This window comes from Lepidochelys kempii, chromosome 16, assembly GCF_965140285.1.
Source record: "Lepidochelys kempii isolate rLepKem1 chromosome 16, rLepKem1.hap1, whole genome shotgun sequence".
Classification (NCBI taxonomy): Eukaryota; Metazoa; Chordata; order Testudines; family Cheloniidae; genus Lepidochelys; species Lepidochelys kempii.
The window spans coordinates 10421247-10442564 of NC_136395.1; the positions used below are offsets into that span (position 1 = coordinate 10421247).

The 21318-nt window shown below is 47.1% G+C and overlaps 1 protein-coding gene across 10 annotated transcripts in view; it reads left to right on the plus strand.

The window, feature by feature from the left end:
- CACNA1B (calcium voltage-gated channel subunit alpha1 B) overlaps window positions 1-21318 on the plus strand; it is a 470003-nt gene that overhangs the window by 231964 nt on the left and 216721 nt on the right. For all 10 annotated transcript variants that reach the window (XM_073313878.1, XM_073313882.1, XM_073313876.1 and 7 more), the window contains exon 6: window positions 11082-11185. In XM_073313878.1, the coding sequence (XP_073169979.1) occupies window positions 11082-11185 (104 nt within the window). The remainder of the gene's footprint in view (window positions 1-11081; window positions 11186-21318) is intronic.

Below are 21318 nucleotides of genomic sequence, written 5' to 3' on the forward strand. Positions count from 1 at the left end.
TTTTCCCCAAAACAATTTTAGATGGAAAATGGCCCTTTTCCCCCAAACTGGAAATTCTTGCCCAATTATTTTTTTTGTTTACATTTTCTGTTATGATGAAACTGGAAAACCAAAAAGGAGCTTTTTTGTTTTATTGCTTTACCTCCTCCCCATCTCCTTTTTCTAGAGCCAAAAATGAGTGTAAAATTTTTTTAAAAAAAAGTGTGCAGAGAAGGGGGAAAGAATAAAGGGGGAAAAGGTAATGCCGAAAAAAAGGAAAAACTTAAAAAATTTCAAAACCAAAATTTTTTAATAATTGCTGGGAAAAAACTTGAATAAGCAAAAACCTGTTTCCTGTTGAGACCTGCAGAATGAAAGGACTGCAACTTTCTTGAACCTTTTCACAGTTTCCCCTCTCAGTTTGTGACGAGCTCTGCTTTGAACCTTTGAAAAATAAAGCAAGTGACGTGTAGTGCCTAATTAATATTCTACTAGCTGTGCCTACTTTTAAGGCATCTGAGTTCTTTGGCATAGACGAGACAAAGTGAATCAAGTGCTGATCAGAGCTCTATTCACATAGAAATGCTATTGTCAGCTGAAACCAGGCTAGGGAGGCATGGGCCATCTAACCCTAAATGATGCAAAGGGATCAAAGTGTTAAGGGGTGACAAGTATCTGCTTGGGAAGAAGTATTTAATAATGAGCTCTTCAATCTAGAAAAAGATGTAGTACGATCCAAAGGCTGGAAGCTGAAGGTCTCAAATTCAGACTGGAAGTAAGGCATATATTTTTAATGGTGAGCGTAAAGAAACCACCGGCACAATTTACCAAGGGTCGTGGTGGATTCTCCATCATAGACACTTTTAAAATCAAGACTGGATGTTTTTCTGAAAGATCTGCTCTAGGAATTACTTTGGGGCAGTTCTCTGGCCTGCGTTATACAGGAGGTCAGACTAGATGATCACAATGATCCTTCCTGGCCTTGGAATCTATGAAGAAAATATCTTCGCTGGATCACTGAAGATAATTTCCAAGTTTATTACTTAGCTTAGAAGCTCTTTGTTCTATGTTTGTACAGCACCTACCACACTGGGGTCCTAGTCTGTGACTGGGGCTCCGAGGTACTACCATATTCAAAATAATAATTTCTGCATTGTGCAGGACTTGTGTGGGAAGAAGTATTTGGCGCTCTCAGGCTTTCAGACTGTGGAAGAGGACAGGGGCGAAGGGGGATGCTGGTTATTTTCCCTAGTGTTACAGTTGATGAAGAGTTAACAGGATGCCAGAAATTTGCATGTAATCAAAATTTTGCTGCAAACCCAATGAACTATCTAGAGGGCCTATTAAAAGGAAGAAACAGATTATTGCGCAGGCCAGTTTCAGGAACAAAGATAATAGAGGGAACAGAAGCTCTAATGAAAGGCTTTGTACACATGCTTCTCGCCTAGCCAAGGGGGACAAAATGCTCAAAAAAGAACATTTACAAAAAAAAAATGTCCCCCTTAATAACCACTTTGCAAGCAACACACTTGCCATGGCCAGCTGCCTGGTCGTGCCTCAGCTGAAGACCATTCAGAACCTTTAGCTAGTACAGAGTGAGCCCCCATCTGCTTAATTCACAGGGGATGTGTGACACCTGTGGGGCTGGGCTGGCTTCTAAGCTATTTCTGGGTGTTCGTGTTAGGAGGATGAATGGTCCAGTGTATAGCCCTGCACCAGACTAGCGTAGAGACTTGCAGCGGGACTGACCTCCTGCGGCTCCCACAGGACCTGCTGCTGTAATAGTGGGAGCAGGTGGGAATGGGTATTGCGGGGTGGGATGGGAGCGAGATTAAAAATAGTCCCGGGCAGTTCTCTAGTCCAGTGATTACGGGGCTAGCTTGGGATGTGGTAAACCTGGCTTCAATTCCTTGCTGTGTCACAGGCTGTGACCTTGGGCAAATCATGGAGTCCCTCAGCACCCCATCACTGAAATGGGGATAACAGTACTTTCCTACTTCACAGTGGGGCTGTGAGGATAAATGCATTAAAGATTCTGAGGTGCTCTGATAGTACGGTAAGGAGGGCACATTTAAATATCGTAGAGAGATAAATAACTTGTTCTGATTGGTTCGGCGATTGCCTCTCTGTGTGAAATTCCTAAAGGTGCTTGACTTTGTAGCCCCCAGTCTGAAATGAGAGGTGGCTAGAAACTGGCCATTCTCAGTGTAGGGTCTGGAATTTGCTTCTTCTCATTGGTCCCCTGGAGCCCGTGGTTGTCCTGTTGCAAAGTCTATCAGTTTTTCTAGGGTGGAGGGCTAAGTGGATGGGAGCAGGTGCTGGGAGAACTTTGTTTGGCTGGGTAGAGGAGGGCTCCATGTGGAAATTGGTCCAAATTCTACTCTGTTGCCTGTGTTGATTATGGCAATGTGTATCTGCACCCAGAGCTATGAGTAGGAAGAAATGGAAATAAAACACAAATGGCTTGGCTAATTAGCAGAAGTGGCATGGAGAATTGTGAAAATCGGATGAAAGATAAATGGAATTCAGCTCAGTGATCTAGCTGAGAGTTTTCCCCGATGTGAAAGTGCTTCTTTAAGGGAAGATTATAATTTAATTGCCCCAAATAAATCAGATTCTGCCAGTAGTTAAGTTAACTAAGATAGAGTGAACTTTGGGTACGTCATGCATTTTTGAAAAAGACATACTAACGGGCTAATGGTCTGTTTATTTCCACCTCAGATACCACTGTCAAATTAAATCTCTTCTCTATTGAACTCCAAAACACTTATAAACATTTCTTTGTTAACTTCTGCATCAGCTGCGTTTCATACGGACAGAATGTCCTATGTCACCATAGTGGCTGTACTCCTTCCCTACAAGAGGCAGAGGCATTCAAGCCAAATCTTCCACCCCAGTCAAGAGGGGAAACTTATTTAGACAACTCTGTGGTTCCCTGTGCAAAGACAAATGAATTGATTCTTTGTTATTGGTGTAAACCAAGAGTAAGCCTGCTAAAATAAATGGATTGTGCTACTAAGAGAAGACCACCAAGGCCACTATTCAAAGAAACCTTCAGTTTTGGCTCTGTGGACAGAACCAACCCAGATGGACTTGAACTATGGGGGTACATACTCCAACAGCTAGCTTGTGCTGCCATGGAGCCACTGCTGTTGGTACCTAAGCTAACATGGGTATGGCTACACGGGCTGGAGTCACACCTCCGATTGCACTGTCGACATACCCTTAAAGAGACTTCGGGTGCTGATCCTAGGCAGCAACACAGACTGCATTTGTTAAGTTGGGAGGTGGAGAGCCAGAGGGAGTCACAAGATCTGTGTGTCTCTAAGCCCCCATAAAGAATCAGCACTTGAGCAACTACAGTCCCGTCCTGTCTGATCACTTACCATAAAAGATGCTACAGGTCCTTGCCACCCCTCTATTGCTACACCATTCTGTAGTTCCTGGTTTTGACTGGGACCAGAAACAGACACAACCAGAAACGACTCTTGTGGTATTGCTGGCTCAACCAGAAACACCAGGGTGGATTTCCAAATTTTGCAAATTCTAGATGTTCAAATAAGTATCTCAGCATTTTGGATGCTTATCGCAGCCTGAACTTCCAAGTCCCCAATGATAATGTTTTACATTCATCCCAAAGAATTCCAACCTGTGTGCATATACCACTCACTTTGGGTGGTGTGAGGCAACCAAACGACACGCATTATTCTACTTGAGAACAAAGATGATGGAAATTTTGATCGAGAATAAGCCCCTGCTCTATGAAAAGTGCCATGAAAGCTTTAATGTCCAGTCCAAGCTGACAGGACCTTTAAAAACAAAGTCTCATCCCTCTGTGATAGAAGAAGAGCCATTGTGGCCAATGGGATAAAGCACTGGGACTTCAGTGAGCTGGGTTCCAAAGGCCAGTGAGTTGAGAGAGGGTGGAGACAGGTACCTGTACCTGGTGGTGGGGGCCTTTTGACACCATTCGACCCTTCTTCTCTCCACTGTGTAATAACAGAGCTAATTTAGACTCAGTTGAGAGCCTCGTTACCACAGAGCTGAAACACTGATACCTAGGTCTAAGCATTGGACCTGCTCTGGGACAGTGTGCACCAGCGGTGAGGCTCCCCACTAACAGCTGAAATGACTGAGAGCTGTGTTAAGTGATGGGACCTGAAGACATCCTAGTGGATTGGTGAGCAGCTAGCAGGGTGGCCAGCAGAGAGCTGTGGAGATCAGTCAGCAAGGCGACGGGCGGAGAGGCTCAGTGGTTGGCCAGCATGGTGGCTGGTGGAGAGGTGCAGTGATCGGCCAGGCGGCTGCCGGGGAGGAGCGGTGACTGAGTGCCCAGGCACTGGAGTGAATAAAGTGCCTTCTTACCCACCTCCACCCAGGGTGGGAGGTGAACTCTGCAGATGCATCTCTGGACTCTGCGTCTGCACTGACCAAGGACAACAACTGTGAGTGCGGTGCAGAGAAGGGATGGGCACGTTAAAGGGGCTTTTGGTTGCTGGACTTAAGAACCCGATGGAAAAGGACACAGCCCAACTTACTTGGAGGTTAGTTTTTTCCTCATGGTTTAGGTTTATGAACCCTGTTTGCGGTGTTTTCCCAAAGTAATGACAGGTTACTTCCCTCCTTTTAGTAAAAGTTCCTTTTCTACACTCAGACTCTGCTTGCAAGAGGGGAAGTATTGCCTCTTAGAGGTGCCCAGGGGTGGTGTGTAATTGTCCCAGGATACTGAGTGGGGGCTTGAGCTGGTTTTGTGTCATATTGTTGAAAAGAAATCCCTAGGTATTGAACCTGGTCCTTGTTGCTGCCAATTCCAATGGGCAGGAGGGTTACATATAGCACCTAGCCCCATGGTGCATCTAGGTTCTACCAAAATAGCAATATGTGAAATTAAATGTATCTGTCTCAGAGTTATGAAGGACTTTTTTGACCAATTGGGATTTGAGCTGGTTATTCCAGAGAGGCATCAAATATAATGTCTTGACTGCTAAACTACCCCATCACTGATCAAGCAGTGGGAGGAAAACATAATAAATCACTCTGTGTTGGAACCTGAACTTAATATCAGAGGGAGAAAAGGCCATTGAGACTCCGCCAAGGACTTGTCTACATGCAAACTTGTACTGGTTGAACTTAGTGTGATTTGAAACCTAGTTAAAACATTGCAAAAGGCTGTGTGGACGCTCTTACTTTGGTTTACTTTCTGTTTAATTTAAATGGCTTAGGAGCAGGTTAAAACTAAAATGGGTTAAAACCTAGCATGCACACAGGGGGTTGCAGTGGTTAAACTAAACTGGTGCAAATTTGCACATAGGCAACCCTGATCATTATTCGTGTACCCGAGAGGTGGGAGTTGAGGGACTGCTGAAGGTGATAGCGAGGTTTTGTGGGAGGGCCTGGAGAGCGTTCAGTTTTCAACTAAAAACCTGGAAGGCAGGAGGCGAAATGAAAGATAAATAGTGGTTTGTTCAACTATTCTGTTTATTGTTTAAAGTTCACCGCAGCATGACGGTCCCAGGAAGGGGAATTCAAAGGCTCTGCCAAGTGCCACCCAGCATCTTCCTGTGGGGGAGGCCTGTTTTGTTCTACTGCTTTGTTGTTCCCCAAATGGATTTCATCTCTCTCAGCACAACGTTTAATGGGTTATTTGAACAGGTCGTTTAAACACGCATTGCCATTCTGCTCGGGCCATTCGGCCCTTGACATGTGTGAACCTGAGCTGCAGAGCAGGAGGTGGTGGACGTATTGTTTGCCCAGGTTGCAAGAAACTGTAAACTCCAGGCTTTAAACCATGCTTAGTCCCTTAAGGTATGTCTACATTGCAGTTAGACACCCGGGGCTGGCCCGTGTCTGCTGATTCAGGCTTGCAGGGCTTGGCTCAGCGGCTGCATAACTGCGGTGCAGATGTTCGGGCTGGGGCTGCGGGTGTCTAATTGCAGTCTAGACATACCCTTCTTGCTGAGAGAAGCCCCTTGAGGCATGTGCTAGTTTTCAGCTCTCTGGCTTCTGCTAGGTAGAGTGCAGACAATTTGCCTTTGAATATTTGGGAGTTCTGTCGCTCATTAGAAAAAGTACATCATTAGAAACCCAAAGGGGTGGAGGATGGAGTGATTGTAAGGTTCCAGGAGCCATTTTCTCCTGTGGAATTTTTCTCCCTTGGAACATTAGCACAGGTAGTGGCTGGCCATTCCCGGGGAGGGAGTGTGTCACTGACAACAACGCCTCCTCTCAGTGTTGTTAGCTGATCCCTTTGCACTAAACAGATGACTGGACACATTTCCTTTTCTTGTTCAGAATCTTGGCTTAGCGTCATGTGAAAGTGTAAAGGGACGCTTCTGAAAAAAAGAGATGGAACAACAGGTGGGAGGGTTTGTAGTCTGGTTAAAGTTAGGGAACTGTGGAGTCAGGGCTCCTGGATTCTACTCCCTCCTCTGGCACCAATTCATTCTGTAGCCGGATGCAAGCCTCTTAATCTCTCTGTGCCTCCGACTGCTCATCTGTTCAATAGGTTAATTTAATACTTCTCTACCTAAAAAGGTACGTATGATGCGAAACTAACATATGTGCGTTAGGCACCTGGGCATTGCTAGAACAGAGGCTCTCTGTTAATGCAAATTGTTTTACACTAGTCTATACAGAAACTGCTGCAATCTCCCCTTGCTGTTTGTTGCTTGGTCTGGTTCCACAGGGAACATCCCACTTTTCCTCCCAACCCCCCTCATCGTTAGTGGAGATGTAGCTGACAATGGAGGCAAAGTCTTCAGGAGTATTTACATGCTCCTTTTTCATACTGATGCTGGAATGTGGCCCCTTTGATCAGCACTGTTTGAAGTCAGTGGAATGTGGAATTCAGCAGCTATGCCCAGGATTCATGAAGCTCCCCTGGTGATTCCCCGAGCCAGAGGGAGTGTGGAACTGAAAGTCGGTAGAGTCCCTGGAGGTAGAACTTTCCACTGCCGTGAGGTACACAGGGTTGGGGAGATCTGACTGAGCCGGCAGGTCTCCATTGATCTGGGCTGGCTGGAGCAGAAATCCCATCTCGTGTTTAATGGAACTGGGTTGAGCTGAGTGCGGCTGTTGCTCCTTCTCTTCCAGCGGCGAGAAGCTCTGAAAACAAAGACATCCTCTTCTTCCTCCTCCCGGTTTAACAGGGCAAAAGGGCTCTGTGCCCTGACATTTTCAGTGGCATAGAACCACCAATGAAGCTGCATCCAAGAAAAGGGCGAGAGAAGGGAAAGTGGCAGGGTGCAACAAAAGGGTTTCTAGTCATTGCAGCCAATTGCAAGCAGGAGTGAATTGCTGTCAAGCAGATTGTCTAAAAGCATAATTTTAAAAGAATTCACAATGAGACAGAGGCTGCCATCTTGCTTGTGCAGCGAGACAAGGTAGCCTAAGGCTTTAGCATGGATTAGGGCAACAAGAATGTCTGGGGGTTTGGCTGTACAGCATCTGGGACGGGTTGGGCAAACTTTTTGGCCTGAGGGCCACATCTGGGTATGGAAATTGTGCGGCGGGCCATGAATGCTCACAAAATTGGGGGTTGGGGTGCAGAAGGGGGTGAGGACTCAGGCTCAGGGGTGGGGATGAGCGGTTGGGATTGCAGGAGGGTGCTCTGGGCTGGCACCGAGGGGTTTGAGGGCAGGAGGGGTATCAGGGCTGGGGCAGGGGGCTGGGGCACAGGAGGGGGTCGGGGTGCAGGCTCCGGGTGGCCCTTACCTCAAGCAGCTCCCAGAAGCAGCAGCATGTCCCCCATCCAGCTCCTGCGCGGAGGTGCAGCCAGGCACCTCTGTGCACTATCCCATCCGCAGGTGCCACCTCTGCAGCTCCCGTTGGCCATGGTTCCTGGCCAAGGGGAGCTGCGGGGGCACTACTTGGGGCAAGGGCAGCATGTGGATCCCCCTGGCTGCCCCTACGCATAGGAGCTGGCGGGGGGACATGCTGCTGCTTTCAGGAGCAGTGCAGAGCAGGGGAAGCCCCCGCTCCTGCTCCCCGGCTGCAGTGCCGGAGCAGGGCAAACCCAGGACCCCGCTCCCCAGAGGGAGCTCAAGGGCTTGATTAAAACGTCTGGAGGGCTGGATGTGGCCCCTGGGCCGTAGTTTGCCCATCCCTGATCTGGGAGGTGTGATTCCTGGCTCAGGTATATGTACACATGCTGGCTCCACTCGAGCTAGTGTTTATGAGCAATGGGACTGTAGCGGCATGGGTGGTGGGTTGGGCTGGCCACCGAAGTACCTTCCCGCCCTAACTCCTCATTGTTTGTTCAGCCGAAAGTATTCGCCGGATTTGACCGGAATTTGCAAACCGTTTTGATTTCAGCAAATTCAAATGAAAAGTTTCCGCCAGCTCTGGTGGTAAGGATAAATGCCTGAAAGACTGTGAGGTGCTCAGATACGGTGGTGATGGGGAGGGTCACGTATAAACCCTTAGCTGGGTACACAAATGGGGCTTGTAAAGTGAAGTGCCAGCTTGCTGTTGTCACTGAGGTGAGTGTAGCAGTTCTGATGCTGCTGGGAGCGGCCCATAAGCGCCTTCTGCATCTTGACGCAATGCTGTCACCTCATTAAAAGTGTTTTATTTCCATCCCTTCCCTATCCGGTTAGTCCTGCGATTGGGATTGAGCAGCACAAACAGTCAGCCAAGCATGAACTGGAAGCATAAAAATTGATTTGATCTCTTGGCTTCCCCCACTTAATGAGGAGGACTGGAGTCAGGATGTGGGAGTCCAGCCCAGCCTCTCTGCTCATGGAGCACTGCCCTCTGCGGCCGCGGCGTCCCAGGATACGGCTGCAAGGCTCTGCTGCCGAGGGTGGGGAGTTCCTTTTTCCTGGCAGCTCACAGGTGAATTCACGAAAGCATCTCCCTGGGGCTGTGGAAAAGACCCTGCCCCCGAGAAGATTTCTATGGCCCCTTCTCCCTTCCTGCTGAATGCGGCCTGCACCTTGAGCCCTTTGTGCACGCGAAGAACACACAGAGCAAGGCCCTTGCCTGCTCCAAACATAAGGCGACCCTGCAGACGCTCAAAGAAAAGTGCTCAATGAGACACCTTTCTGCCCATTCTATTCTAAAGGCTTTGATCGTGGAATTGGATCATGGATCGGTCACCAAGTTTGGGCTTCGGCTGAATAAGTAAATGATAAACAAATGATCACTCGGCAACATTTTAACCTATAAAGCAGTGGATGTTTATATGAATTCTCTCCTCCCATCTATGCCCTTCCTCTGTGCTCCCCCTTTGGCATTTTCTAGACCCCTGTGTCCCATCAGCCTGGTCAGGGCAGGCCAGACTACAGTTCCCAGTATTAGTAAATGTGGTCTGCCATTGAGGAAGCGTTCCATCCATGTGCCCCACTGTGTTAGCTGTGCTCTTGGCCAACAGAGTGGGAACTGAATGGGGTCCTCTAGGGCTAAAAGCCTATGCTGCTAGAGCTTGAGCGAAGGGACCATGGTTCGCTCCCTGGTGCTGTAACAGACTCATCTCCTCCGTGGGTCAGGCACGGAGGGGCACGTGTAGTGCACTCTCACCGCTGGGTGACCGCTGAGCGTCAACACCATCAGCGGAGCCAAAGCACTGGGGAAAGAGGCATGAAGGGTGACACCAGTACTCACACTTCATCCTCGTGTGTTCAGCACAGTCCTGTGGAGAAGGGGCAGGGAAGAAAAAGGGAGGAAGAGTAGAAGGGAGGGAAACTAAGACTGGGAGGAAAGAAGAGAACAGAAAGACAGAAAAAACTGCAAAAGGAGGAAAAATATGGGGATGGGGGAAGGCTGAAATATATTGGTGGTGGCATTTGTTTTTTTTAAAGTATTTTGTGGGAGTGGGGGGATGGACCGGGTGTGGGACAATCTTTCTTTCTTTCTTTCTTTCTTTCTTTCTTTCTTTCTTTCTTTCTCTTCAGAGGTTTGTAACTAGGACAGCATGAAATGCTGGCAGGGACAATTTGTTAGCCCCTCTTATTGTTAGCAAATCACCAGTCAGCTGCTGTAGATATTTATAAATACGTTAGTTATTCAGAGAACCTTTCCTTATGAATCTGATCCTTAGTCTCAGTTGTTCGAGGAATGGTTTGTGTCAATGTATACTCCAGCGGTGACTCATGAGCTATTTGCCACGATGAATACTTCAAGTCTTTTTGTTATCTGTAATTCATACTGTATAACTGGTCATCTAAGTCACACGGTATTTGTTTTTGCTCCCTGATTGGATGACTCCCAAACCACACAAGGAACTTTCAAGATGGCTTCATGAACGCATGTGATTCAAATACTTGTCAACGCATTTGTGACACTTCCTCTTCCTGTTGTGAGCAAAATTTCACTTGCACAAATGTTGGGGAACAGTGAATATAAGGCATGACACATTGTGAATAAAAGACTCTGTGTCAAAGAGAGGTAATGGATTTTGTTCAAGCCAGTGCTCACAAGTATTTCCCTGCGGTATTTGCCAAGTTCTGTTTGCAATCTGTCAGGCATTTCAGGCCTGTATTAGGGATGGAGGAACTGTGTCATTCTTTCACCATTAAAAAAGAAGAGATGCAAATTTTCCTTGTTCCCGCCCCCCTCCCCCCCATCTTCAAATCAGCTGATTCAAAAGTCGCTGCATTCTTCCTCCACAAGAGAAGAATCTGAACGCTCCATGGCACTTGGCTTGGGTAGTGGCCACATGGCATTTTACTTTTCAGCAATTACTTGAAGAGCTCCCTTGTGGTTAAAGAATGCAGAAACTTTGTCAGAAACTAAAACCCGGTCTTCCCCCCCAGTACACATAGTTGCTTGCTCAGAAAGTTTTAGATTCTGGTTTCGATGACAGACTTCCAAAGTGCGGAATAAGCAGATGTGAAGTTGGCATCACTCTAAAGGCTACATTCACCTTACTTGTTTTCCCAACCATTTTTCTCTTTTTCTGTTTGTGTGTGTGTTTCATTCTGTTCCTCGGATTTCCGTCCTCAGTTCAGTTGCTGCACATTTAACAATACCAGTTCATATTGGCACAGTCTATAGGGAGTCTAAAGGGAGGACCCATTGTCCATTGCCCTGCAATGATAGATGTTTGCTTTTCTGGGGACTGATAAAATATTGCTTTTCTTTCTTCCCTTCTCTATTTCCAGACCAATGATGCTGCAGGAAATACCTGGAACTGGATTTACTTCATCCCTCTCATCATCATTGGCTCTTTCTTCATGCTCAACCTGGTGCTGGGCGTGTTATCAGGGTAAGGCGCCAATGACTTGTCTGTCTCCACCTGGATGTGAGAGGCAATAACAGCTGCAGCATGTTGGACTGCGTGTTGTGGGCAGGGACTGGGACGGGAGGGTGACACACCAGACTCAACACATTGATTTGGTTTCACTCTCTACCTACTCCCTTTCTCTTCCTTGTAATAGTGTGCCCCATGAGGCCACCACTCAGCTGTAACCTGAGGCCACCAGCAGGGCTGGTAAAAAGTCAGTAGCCAAGATGGTCCCGAATTGTCAAGCATGACTTCAGTTGCCAGGGTTAGGGAGTTTCATGGAGTAAACTAATTTAGGCCTTGTCTAGCGAATACTTACTCAAGTGCTGAACTGTAAGCAGGTGAGTAGCCCCACTAAAGGCAGTGAGACTATTCTGATGCTTAAAATTAAGCATGTGAGTACATGTTTGTAATGCATGTAACGGGCTCCAGTGACGGTAACAGCCTGCTACTTACTCCCAGATGATGGAGCTACCTTGTCAGCTCATGCAGTGGTAGGGGCTTGTGCCTTGGGTTACATCCACTATGGTATCTGTGGCTACGTCTACACCACACAGAACTTGGGGCAGCGTGTAGGGTATGCATAGCTACACCTCACAGTGAAAGGCAGGCTGTGTCCATGCTGTGGTGTGTAGCTACAAATGTCCGTGAAGGTTCTGGCTGGGGAGAGGCAGTGGGGAGGGAGCTGGTCACTACACTGCCTAGATGGAGGAGACACTGCTTGTGTGTTTAGACAGCCGTGTAGGGCATATAGCCTGGGGGTTCAGGGGTGTCTTTACTTGCCTACACAGCTATTTATACCCATGTGGGGGGGCATGTAGTGAATATACTCTGTACTCTGCCATTTGTGCAGTGTAGACGTAACCAGTTTGTATGAAACCCCAGTGTTGCCAACTCTTATGATTCTATTTTATGTCTTGCAATATTTTGTGTTCTTCTTAAAGCCCCATGTGATGGGGTTTGTCTGGCCTTTTCTGCCCCCTGCTGGAGCCATTGGCTGCTTGATACCTGTCTGCTCAAGGAAAATCCACTCAGAGCAGGCTACCAACAAGACAGTCCTCTGGAGGTCTAGAAGGGCCTGGAGGAAAAGCAGACCAATCAAAAGCCAGCAGACCAGTTAAGAAGGCTTGCCTGCTTCTTCTCAGGAGAGAGATGGGTGAGACTGGAACAGAGGAGGTGTTGCTCAGTGCTAGTCCAGGACCCCACGGCTGGGCCAGGCTCTTCCTTCGAGTGCTGCAACTAAGTGTTTGCATTTGAAGTTCGGCTTCTTTGCATAAAAGTGCAGACAGCCAAATCCTGAGTTTATTTGGTTATGTAAAGGTTGAGAGAATGACACCGATCTGCTCCAAGCAGGTGGCCAAATCTTATGGATTAAGGTGGGGTTTGGCCCTAGAGGGGGCATTATGGAGCAGCCCCACCTGCCACGCCTCAGCTCCTGGAGAGGAGAATGTCAGCTTCCATTTAGAAAGTGAAAGTACATTTCTAGCCCTTCTTGTTAAGGGGGCAAGCTTGAAAATGTGGAATGTAAAGACTCAAAAACCAGAAGGCAAATAAAAATAACTCTGCTTAATTTTTAAAAATTTCATGATGTTTAAGCCAATCACCTGTTTTTTTGGGGGGGTGGGGGGAAAGGGCTGACTCAGATTATAGTAATGCATGGAGTTGGTAATACTGAGCCAGGGGTTCATTACATTTGGATGTGAGACTTTGGTTTGGCCCATTAGAGAGAGAGAGAGAGAGACAGCTGCTAAATTCAGATCCTAACCTGAATGTCCCCATCACCCGTAGATGTCTGGATCTGGGTTTATCATCCAGACCCATCTCAATAGTACACAAACTCTTACAGTGTATGCAACTGGGTGCCGGAGCCCCTCCAATAAACCAGTATTGGGCTTGTGTATGTGCACCTCGATTTATGTCTCATAGCACGGTTCTCAGCCCTTGTTTGCTGATTGCCCTTCTGGTAAAAAGAGAGGAGTGTGCAGCTGTGTTGGAGGAAAAGGTTAATGCCCTTTAATATTGCAGCCGTTGCTCTTTCTCTGTCTTACGTAGCCAGGGAAATAAAACGTTCTTCAAAGAACAGATCCATGCCTAGAATTTTTAAAAGAGCCTCAACACCCACAGATCCTCCTGTGTTCAAAGCAGGTGTGGGGGGAAAAGTAGAGAGCGGCTTTGTGTGAGGATCGGGAACAGTGCCCTTGAGCAGGAAGAGTACAGCTGGCATAAGTTGTTTCAGAAGGTCACGGACAGGGTCAGAGTTAGGGGCAGGCGATCCAGGTGACTGCCTGGGATGCAAGGCTTGTGGGGCGCCGGGCTCAAGGCGCTGTTTTTGTTGTTAGTGACAAAAGGGAAAATAAAACGTTTGAAGTAAAATGTTTCAGGTACGCCATATGTGGATTCGTTTTTCACTAACCTTCTAGAATGTTCTGGACCTTTGTAGAATCTCATGGAACCTTCCAGTCTTGCTTGTATATGCCATGAATAAATACAGATCCTAGCAAACAAATTTATTGTCTTACACGACAGGGATAAATCATGCATGCAAATCGTGCATCAAAGTCGTGCAATGGGCTACAAATGCAATAACACATAAGGTATTCAAAAGTTTAATAAATGGAGTTGGAGGGTCTGAAGATGCTTCTTGCCTGGAGCGCCGTTTGGTCTAGGGCTGGCCCTGGTCACAGAACAGGCTGGTGTCTGGCCAGCTGAAGAGCTTTGCTTTCCCTTTGTTCCTAGATGATTGGTGTGGGGTAATGATGTTCTGTCGGGGCCATTGGCCAGGCATTGTCTGCTCTCAGAGGTGTTGGCAAAGGGGAAGCTCATGTCTGTACCCATGTGATATTGTACCGAAAGCACTTGTGCAGCGGCTGGAGCTGGGGGTGGTGCAGTGTTTGCACAATTCACCTGCAGGGTTCCCCAGTCTCAGCCCAGCTTGGTTAACAAGATGTTAATAATAATAATAATTAATAACAATAATAATAAACAAAAGTCGCAGGTTCCTGTTCCCTTAGGTTTGGACTCAAGGGTGATCTTGTGACCACAGCAAGGCCTTGAGAGATCTGTTTCTAGCTCTGCCACATGTTTCTTCTGACCTCAGGCAAGTTACTTTGATGCTCTGTGCCTCAGTTTCCCCATCTGTATTTTAGGGCAGATAATACCCACCTCACAGGGAAAGACTCAATTAATTAAGACTTGTAAAGAACTTCACAAGGAAGATCCCCTGAGGAGAGGCTAAGAGAAAGATCCAACCACCTGGGGCCGACATTAGCCTCATTGTTTACCACACCACTGGAAGGTACTAAATGTTACGGTGATGAGGAGAGTGTAGAAGAACATGGCAAGTTGCTGTGCTTAATTTTAGACGAGCTGATGACGAAGCCTTGCATTGCTGCAGGCAGTGACCAGTGCCGTCACCTTCCCTAGGAGAGGGCTCTGCAGCAGCACTTCAAAGAAATGTGTTTCTGCTGAAATTATAGGAAAAACCCTGTATTTCCTGGGAAGAGTCTTTGCCTGCAGATTTCAGAGGGGTAGCCGTGTTAGTCTGTATCAGTAAAAACAACGGGGAGTCCTTGTGGCACCTTAGAGACTTACAAATTTATTTGGGCATCAGCTTTCATGGGCTATAACCCACTTCATCAGATGCATGGAGTGAAAATACAGTAGGCAGGTATAAATATACAGCACATGAAAAGATGGGAGTTGCCTTACCAAGTGGGGGGGTCAGTGCTAATGAGGTCAATTCAGTCAAGGTGAATGTGGCCTATTCCCAACAGTTGACAAGAAGGTGTGAGTATCAACAGAGGGAAAATTACTTTTTGTAGTGACCCAGCCACTCCCAGGCTTTATTCTGGCCTAATTTGAAGGTGTCAAGTTTGCAAATTAATTCCAGTTCTGCAGTTTCTCATTGAAGTCTGTTTTTGATCATTAAAAGAGAGAGACAAAGGGTGAAATCATGACCCAAGTCAAGTCTATGACAGAACTCTCACGGACTTTGATGAGGTAGGATTTCACCCAAGGACTTTATATTAATCCACAGTACAGCTGCTCAGTGTTTCGGCTGCACCCAGCAGACACCAACCCCCCTGCTATGGACAGCCCCAGCGATAAACCAGCTTCCTGTTCCTGTAAAACAGAGGCAAGCGTGGATTTGGGGCTGAGGTGCTAGTGGGACCAACACCAAAAGTGTTCACTCCGAAATTGTCTTCAGTATTTATCTGGCCCCCATTATCATTATCTCATTATGTACGTGCCTGGGAGATAGGGCAGTGCTGCAATCCCCATTGTACACCTGAGAAACTGAGGCACAGAAAGGGTAGTTGGCTTGCTTGAGATCACACAAAACATCTGAAGCGGAGTGAGGAATTGAATGCTGATCTCACAAGTCGTAGGTCAGAACCATAATCAATATACCATCCTCCTCCCATGAGTGTTACTCGTGTGATGATATACGTCCAACACCTTAACCTTGCAAACTACATAGATATGTATATGACTTTTTTTAATTTGATTTCTAGTTGCGTGTATAGCTTCCACTTGCCACAGTTGGTGACATGGGAAGTCATGGAATAGACTTTTAACTAAATAGGTCTGTTAAGGTTCCTTCCTCACTCTGAACTCTAGAGTACAGATGTGGGACCTGCATGAAAAACCCCCTAAGCTTATTTTTACCAGCTTAGGTTAAAACTTCCCCAAGGTACAAACTATTTTACCTTTTTGTCCCTGGACTTTATTGCTGCCACCACCAAGCGTCTAACAAAATATAACCGGGAAAGAGCGCACTTGGAAACGTCTTTCCTCCCCAAAATCCCCCCAAGCCCTGCACCCCCTTTCCTGGGAAAGGCTTGATAAAAATCCTCACCAATTCGCATAGGTGAACCCAGACCCAAATCCTTGGATCTTAAGAACAAGGAAAAAGCAATCAGGTTCTTAAAAGAAGAATTTTAACTGAAGAAAAAGTAAAAGAATCACCTTTGTAAAATCAAGATGGTAAATACCTTACAGGGTAATCAGATTCACAACATAGAGAATCCCTCTAGGCAAAACCTTAAGTTACAAAAAGACACAAAAACAGGAATATACATTCCATTCAGCACAGCTTATTTGATCAGCCATTTAAACAAAACAGAATCTTACGCCTATCTAACTAGATTGCTTATTAACCCTTTACAGGAGTTCTGACCTGCATTCCTGCTCTGGTCCCGGCAAAAGCAACACACAGACAGAGAGAACCCTTTGTTTTTTCCCCCCATCCAGTTTTGAAAGTATCTTGTCTCCTCATTGATCATTTAAGTCAGATGCTAACGAGGTTATCTTTAGCTTCTTAACCCTTTACAGGTGAAGGGTTTTTCCTCTGGCCAGGAGGGATTTAAAGGTGGTTAGCCTTCCCTTTATACTTTGACAGGCTCTTGGGTATTTATCATTGTGATCAGGTTTTAACGAATTCCCCTCGATTCCTGGATTAGGGCCCTTTCCCAGAGTGGCAATGGAAATGCTATAGATTTCTGACCTGTTTAAAGAGATGCCGTCATCTCAAAAACCATCACCAATAATAAATAACTTTAAACACAAATGAAATTACCTACATTCCCAGTAGCACTGGAGATTATGAAAAGAGCAGTAATAAAAAAAAATCAAATTACTTTTCACCATTTATCTAGGAATTTCGCTTGCTAGCCATTTATACTGCACTCAATGCTATATAATATCTGAGTACCGGGCAAAGCTATGTTGTTTGAACAGCTACTACTGGTTCTGGTCCCGTCTACTTTAGAGAGATTTGCACCACTAGTTAGACTCCTTTACAAGTCTGGTACCCATGTAAAGCTGGGTTTGTACCGAGGAAATTGGTAAACCCTGCTTTACATTGGCGCAGTGTGTTTACATTCCGGCTTTTCACTGATGTAGAGTGTCAATAATGTAACACCAGTGCACTGTTCTCTAATGTAGACAGGGCTTAGCACGTGGGCTCTCTTTACTACTCCCCTGTCCCTTCTCTGTGCTGGGAGTTTTGTTTCCTTTCCTCTCTCGGTGAGTAGTGCAAATAAACTAGCCTGTTTTGCTTCCTGGTTCTCACATACCAATAAAATTTGGCAATGTTTGGGTTGCAAACACTGCAGGTGCGGTATTTGTTTTAAAAGGAAGGCCAAATAACCCCTCCATCCCCATTGTTTCCAGTGGAAATTAAAGTAAAATAAACAACCAACAACAAAAAAATGGAGAAAAATGTTTGGCTCTTAGGTGTTAGTAAAATTGTGATATAAAAATAACCCTAAACATCAGACCACACTTGACGTGACAATGGCTAAAGATGTAATTAAAAGCATGTTGGGGCTGTAATTCAGATTAGATTAGTCTCTGCCTGCTGTACGGCGTGCCCCCCCCCCCCCATGCATGCTGATCAAAGTTCTGCCAGTGTTCTTGTAATCAGTTAACATTTAAATACTCTCTCAGAATGGCCTTCTGAGCTTTCTGCTCTCTTTCATATGATGCTCACCATTGAAGCGGGTGGCTGTTTTCTCTTCCCCCATGCAAGTATCATGGGTCAGATGGTCAAAAGAGCTCAGCTCCCTTTGAGACACCAAAATAAAGTGGCCAGATTTTCCAAAGGAACACATGCCACTGTGACTACGATGCAATTTTTAGTGAGCTAGCTGGCTCAAAGCTAGCTTGGATGTGCTTACGTTACACATGGTCTCCGGATTGTAGTGTAGACATACCCTTGCCATATCGATTCAGTATGACATTAAGGGTGAGTCTATAAGGACAAACTCAGTACCCGTTTTCCAGTGGTAATGCAGCTGCACCAGTCTTAAACTGCTCAAGACCAGGTTAGGATGTTTTAGCCCAATGGCATGGGTTTTCATGTCTACACCAGTGGCTTATCACTCATGCAGCCAAATTCTACCAGTTGATGAAATCGAGGTCCTAATTTTTCTAGTGTAGACAAGGTGCAAGTCTCTGCAGCAGGAACAAAGCTGCATACTCACCATAGCGTGACAGCTGTGTGCAGTCGTGTTCTTCACTTCGGAATTTCGGAGCTTGTGTGCCATTATCCTTTGGAACCATTGATCAGGGAGGAATAAGACTGGTAGATCTCAGTGCCAGATCATAGAATATCAGGTTGGAAGGGACCTCAGGAGGTCATCTAGTCCAACCCCCTGCTCAAAGCAGGACCAGTCCCCAATTTTGCCCCAGATCCCTAAATGGCCCCCTCAAGCATTGAACTCACAACCCAGGGTTTAGCAGGCCAATGCTCAAACCACTGAGCTAGCCCTCCCCCATGTTCCTCTCAAATTGAGGGTATGCCTATCCCTTCTCTGCTCTGCAGTGAGTCATATTTTTTTCCCTCACAGGCTGTCTTCTATGTTCCTTTAGAACCTTTGGGGGTCTTCACTCCCACTCCTTCCTTCCTTCCCTCCCTTCCCTATACCAAGATCCCACATCCCAAGCACTACCCTTTTAGCTGAGCATGAGTAGCTGAGACACCCTTCAGAGATGACCGATGCCAATAATTCACCTGGCTGGCATCTGTTTTACTGGGCTAACCCTCCCGCTCATAAACATCAGTGGATGGTGTACTTGATCAAGTTGGACAGATACAGTGTGTGTTTGGCCATCCATCCATCAACCCAGTCATCCGTGCCCTAGAAAATGTATCAAACTGGCTTAAGGTGTCCGCATGCACTCTTCAGTTACAGAGACAGTAAAAGCCTTTTAAAGAGGAAAATGTTTACCTCAAAGAAACCAAATTAACAACCCGACCAATGTTTCCCATGCAACTTGCAGCGAGCCCACCCAAAGTAGCAGTATCTCAGGCTTCGTTTTCACTAGTGAACTGGATTGGTTGTACTGATCCAACTTAACCACAAACAGGCCTGTGTGTCTATACTAGCCTGGCTGAATCAGTTTACGTTTTGTCCTACATCCATAGGCGTGCTGTCCTAAACTGTTTTGGTTGCAGTGCCCTCTGGGTACCTATCCCACAATCCCCACCTTAGCTCCCAGAAGCCGTGCCTTCTTGGAGATTCCACAAGGCCACTAATGCCGTCGCAGAAGGCCTAGCTGAACAGTTTTAGTTTATTTGCATCCACATTGGCACTAATCTGCTCATGCTTTAACTGTTTTATTCAGCCTGCTGAAAGGTGGTCTGCCTTAGCTAGTTATTAAAACATTCATGGAGTATTTCAGGGACTGTTGTGTGGATGGCTATATAGTGTTCTCCCTTCTGTAACCGACAACACCGCAGGGTGTGGCTCGGAGTGCTGTGGTCCCCTAAATGGTTGGTAGTGTGCCGGGGGTAGGCTGTGAGATCAGACGCGAGTGCTAGAGGTGCTCCAGCCACTGGGCTCTTCTGGCTCCAGCGCTGGATGGATACCCCAAAACACTCGCATGCTTCAAATTGATAAAAGGGTCCTACCAGGAGTAAACGGGGCAGTTAATCTAGGCATGGCTTTTTTTTAACATACACAAGAGATCAGCTAATAGTTCCTAACTCTGCCCCTAGGGGCAGTCCAGGGGTATACAAGGTAACCAGGTCCAGTTATAACCTTGTACACCTCTTGGCAGCAGGCTACAATTCTGTGTCCTCCTGCTGTGACCTAAAGCAGGTTCCCCTCCCAGCATCAAGGTGTGTCTCTGTCCAGCTCTCAGGCCCTCCTGAGTCTCCTCCAGACTGCCTGCTATCCAGCCTTTCCTCAACAGCAAGCTCCCTGGCTGCTGGCTGCAGTTTGCTACTGCTGTTCCCATCTGAGCCTGAGCCAGATCCCTCTCACCCCAGGTAGGGCCTAGGCAGTGAGATTATGGAGACTTCTGGGGGCTGGATGTGAACGGGGTGGTAACAGTGGCCAATAATGAGCCAACAGATTCATTCCTATACATTTTTGCTCAGTGTAAATGCTTTGACCAGGCCTGTGTAATTGCTTTAGATTGTACCATGGCAGGAGCAAGGGGACAGGTGTCATCAAAAAAGGATGGGTATGAACTTGGTACAGAGCCTGAGCCTGGGTCTGAATTAATTAGGCTGTTTGCTAACAATTTCCCACTGTTTCTGCCATCAGTGATGGGAGCGGTGGGACCACAGGGCACCAGCAGCTGCCAGCATTCCTCCCACAGGAGCAGTGCATAGGGCTGGTCTGTGGGTCAGGGCTTACAGTGCGCCGGGCTGAAGTGGGGACACACTGAGCTGGGTTGCCACCTGCGGGGAAACCCCCCTCTGATTGGCTGCTCTTCCCTATAAGGTGGGCCAGTGGGGCAAGCAGCCAATCAGAGCTGCAGCAGAAGTCCTGTGAGCAGTGACTGACAGCTCCCCTGCCCCTCCCACTTCCCCTCTCCCTCCTGGCAACACTGGGTCTGGGGAGGGGAAGAGGGAACTCTTGCAGCCTACCCCCCAGACATGGGGAGAACCCCAGGAGGGGAAGTCGTGAGGCTGAAGGGCTGGCAGAACTGAAGAGGGGGCTGGAGGGTACAAACAGATGTGGGGGCAGAACTGATGTGGGGACTGGATTGATTTGGGGGCTGAGGGGCAGAATTAATTGCTGGGCAGATGGGATGATGAGACACCCGCACCAGCAGTCTTTTCAGACCACGTTCAGCGTTGCTGGGAGGGGAGTGAGTAGTTACAAGTGGCTCACTCCGGATGTGCATCCAAAAGCCTGGATGCTTTTACATGTGAACCTCTTGAGTGTGAAGGATGGTGCTGGACCAGTCTTGAAAACGAGCTTTTCTACAACATGGATGGTGGCCCTTGGGGATTTTCCAGCCCAACCAAGAAGCAAGAACTGCCTTTTTGGGGCCTCTGCTCCCAGCTGCAACCAGGAAGTGCAGAGATGCACCAAGATGGTAGCTTTTCCTGGTGGAGACATACCTGTGCATCGTCTAGACCGGCCGTGTGCAGGGATAGACAACATCAGCAGCCTTACTTATATTTAACACTCCAAGCGTGTTTTATACTCTGCCACAGCCAGATCGACAGCACTGGCTCCGAGTGGCCAGGCAGGGAGGGTCCTTCTGCGGAGGGAATACTGCTCGATATCGCTCAACACGGAGAATGACTCTGGCTTCAAGGTGCCAGGCTTAATGGATTTCAGTGGATTTGAAGAGCTCATCTCTGGCTTGAG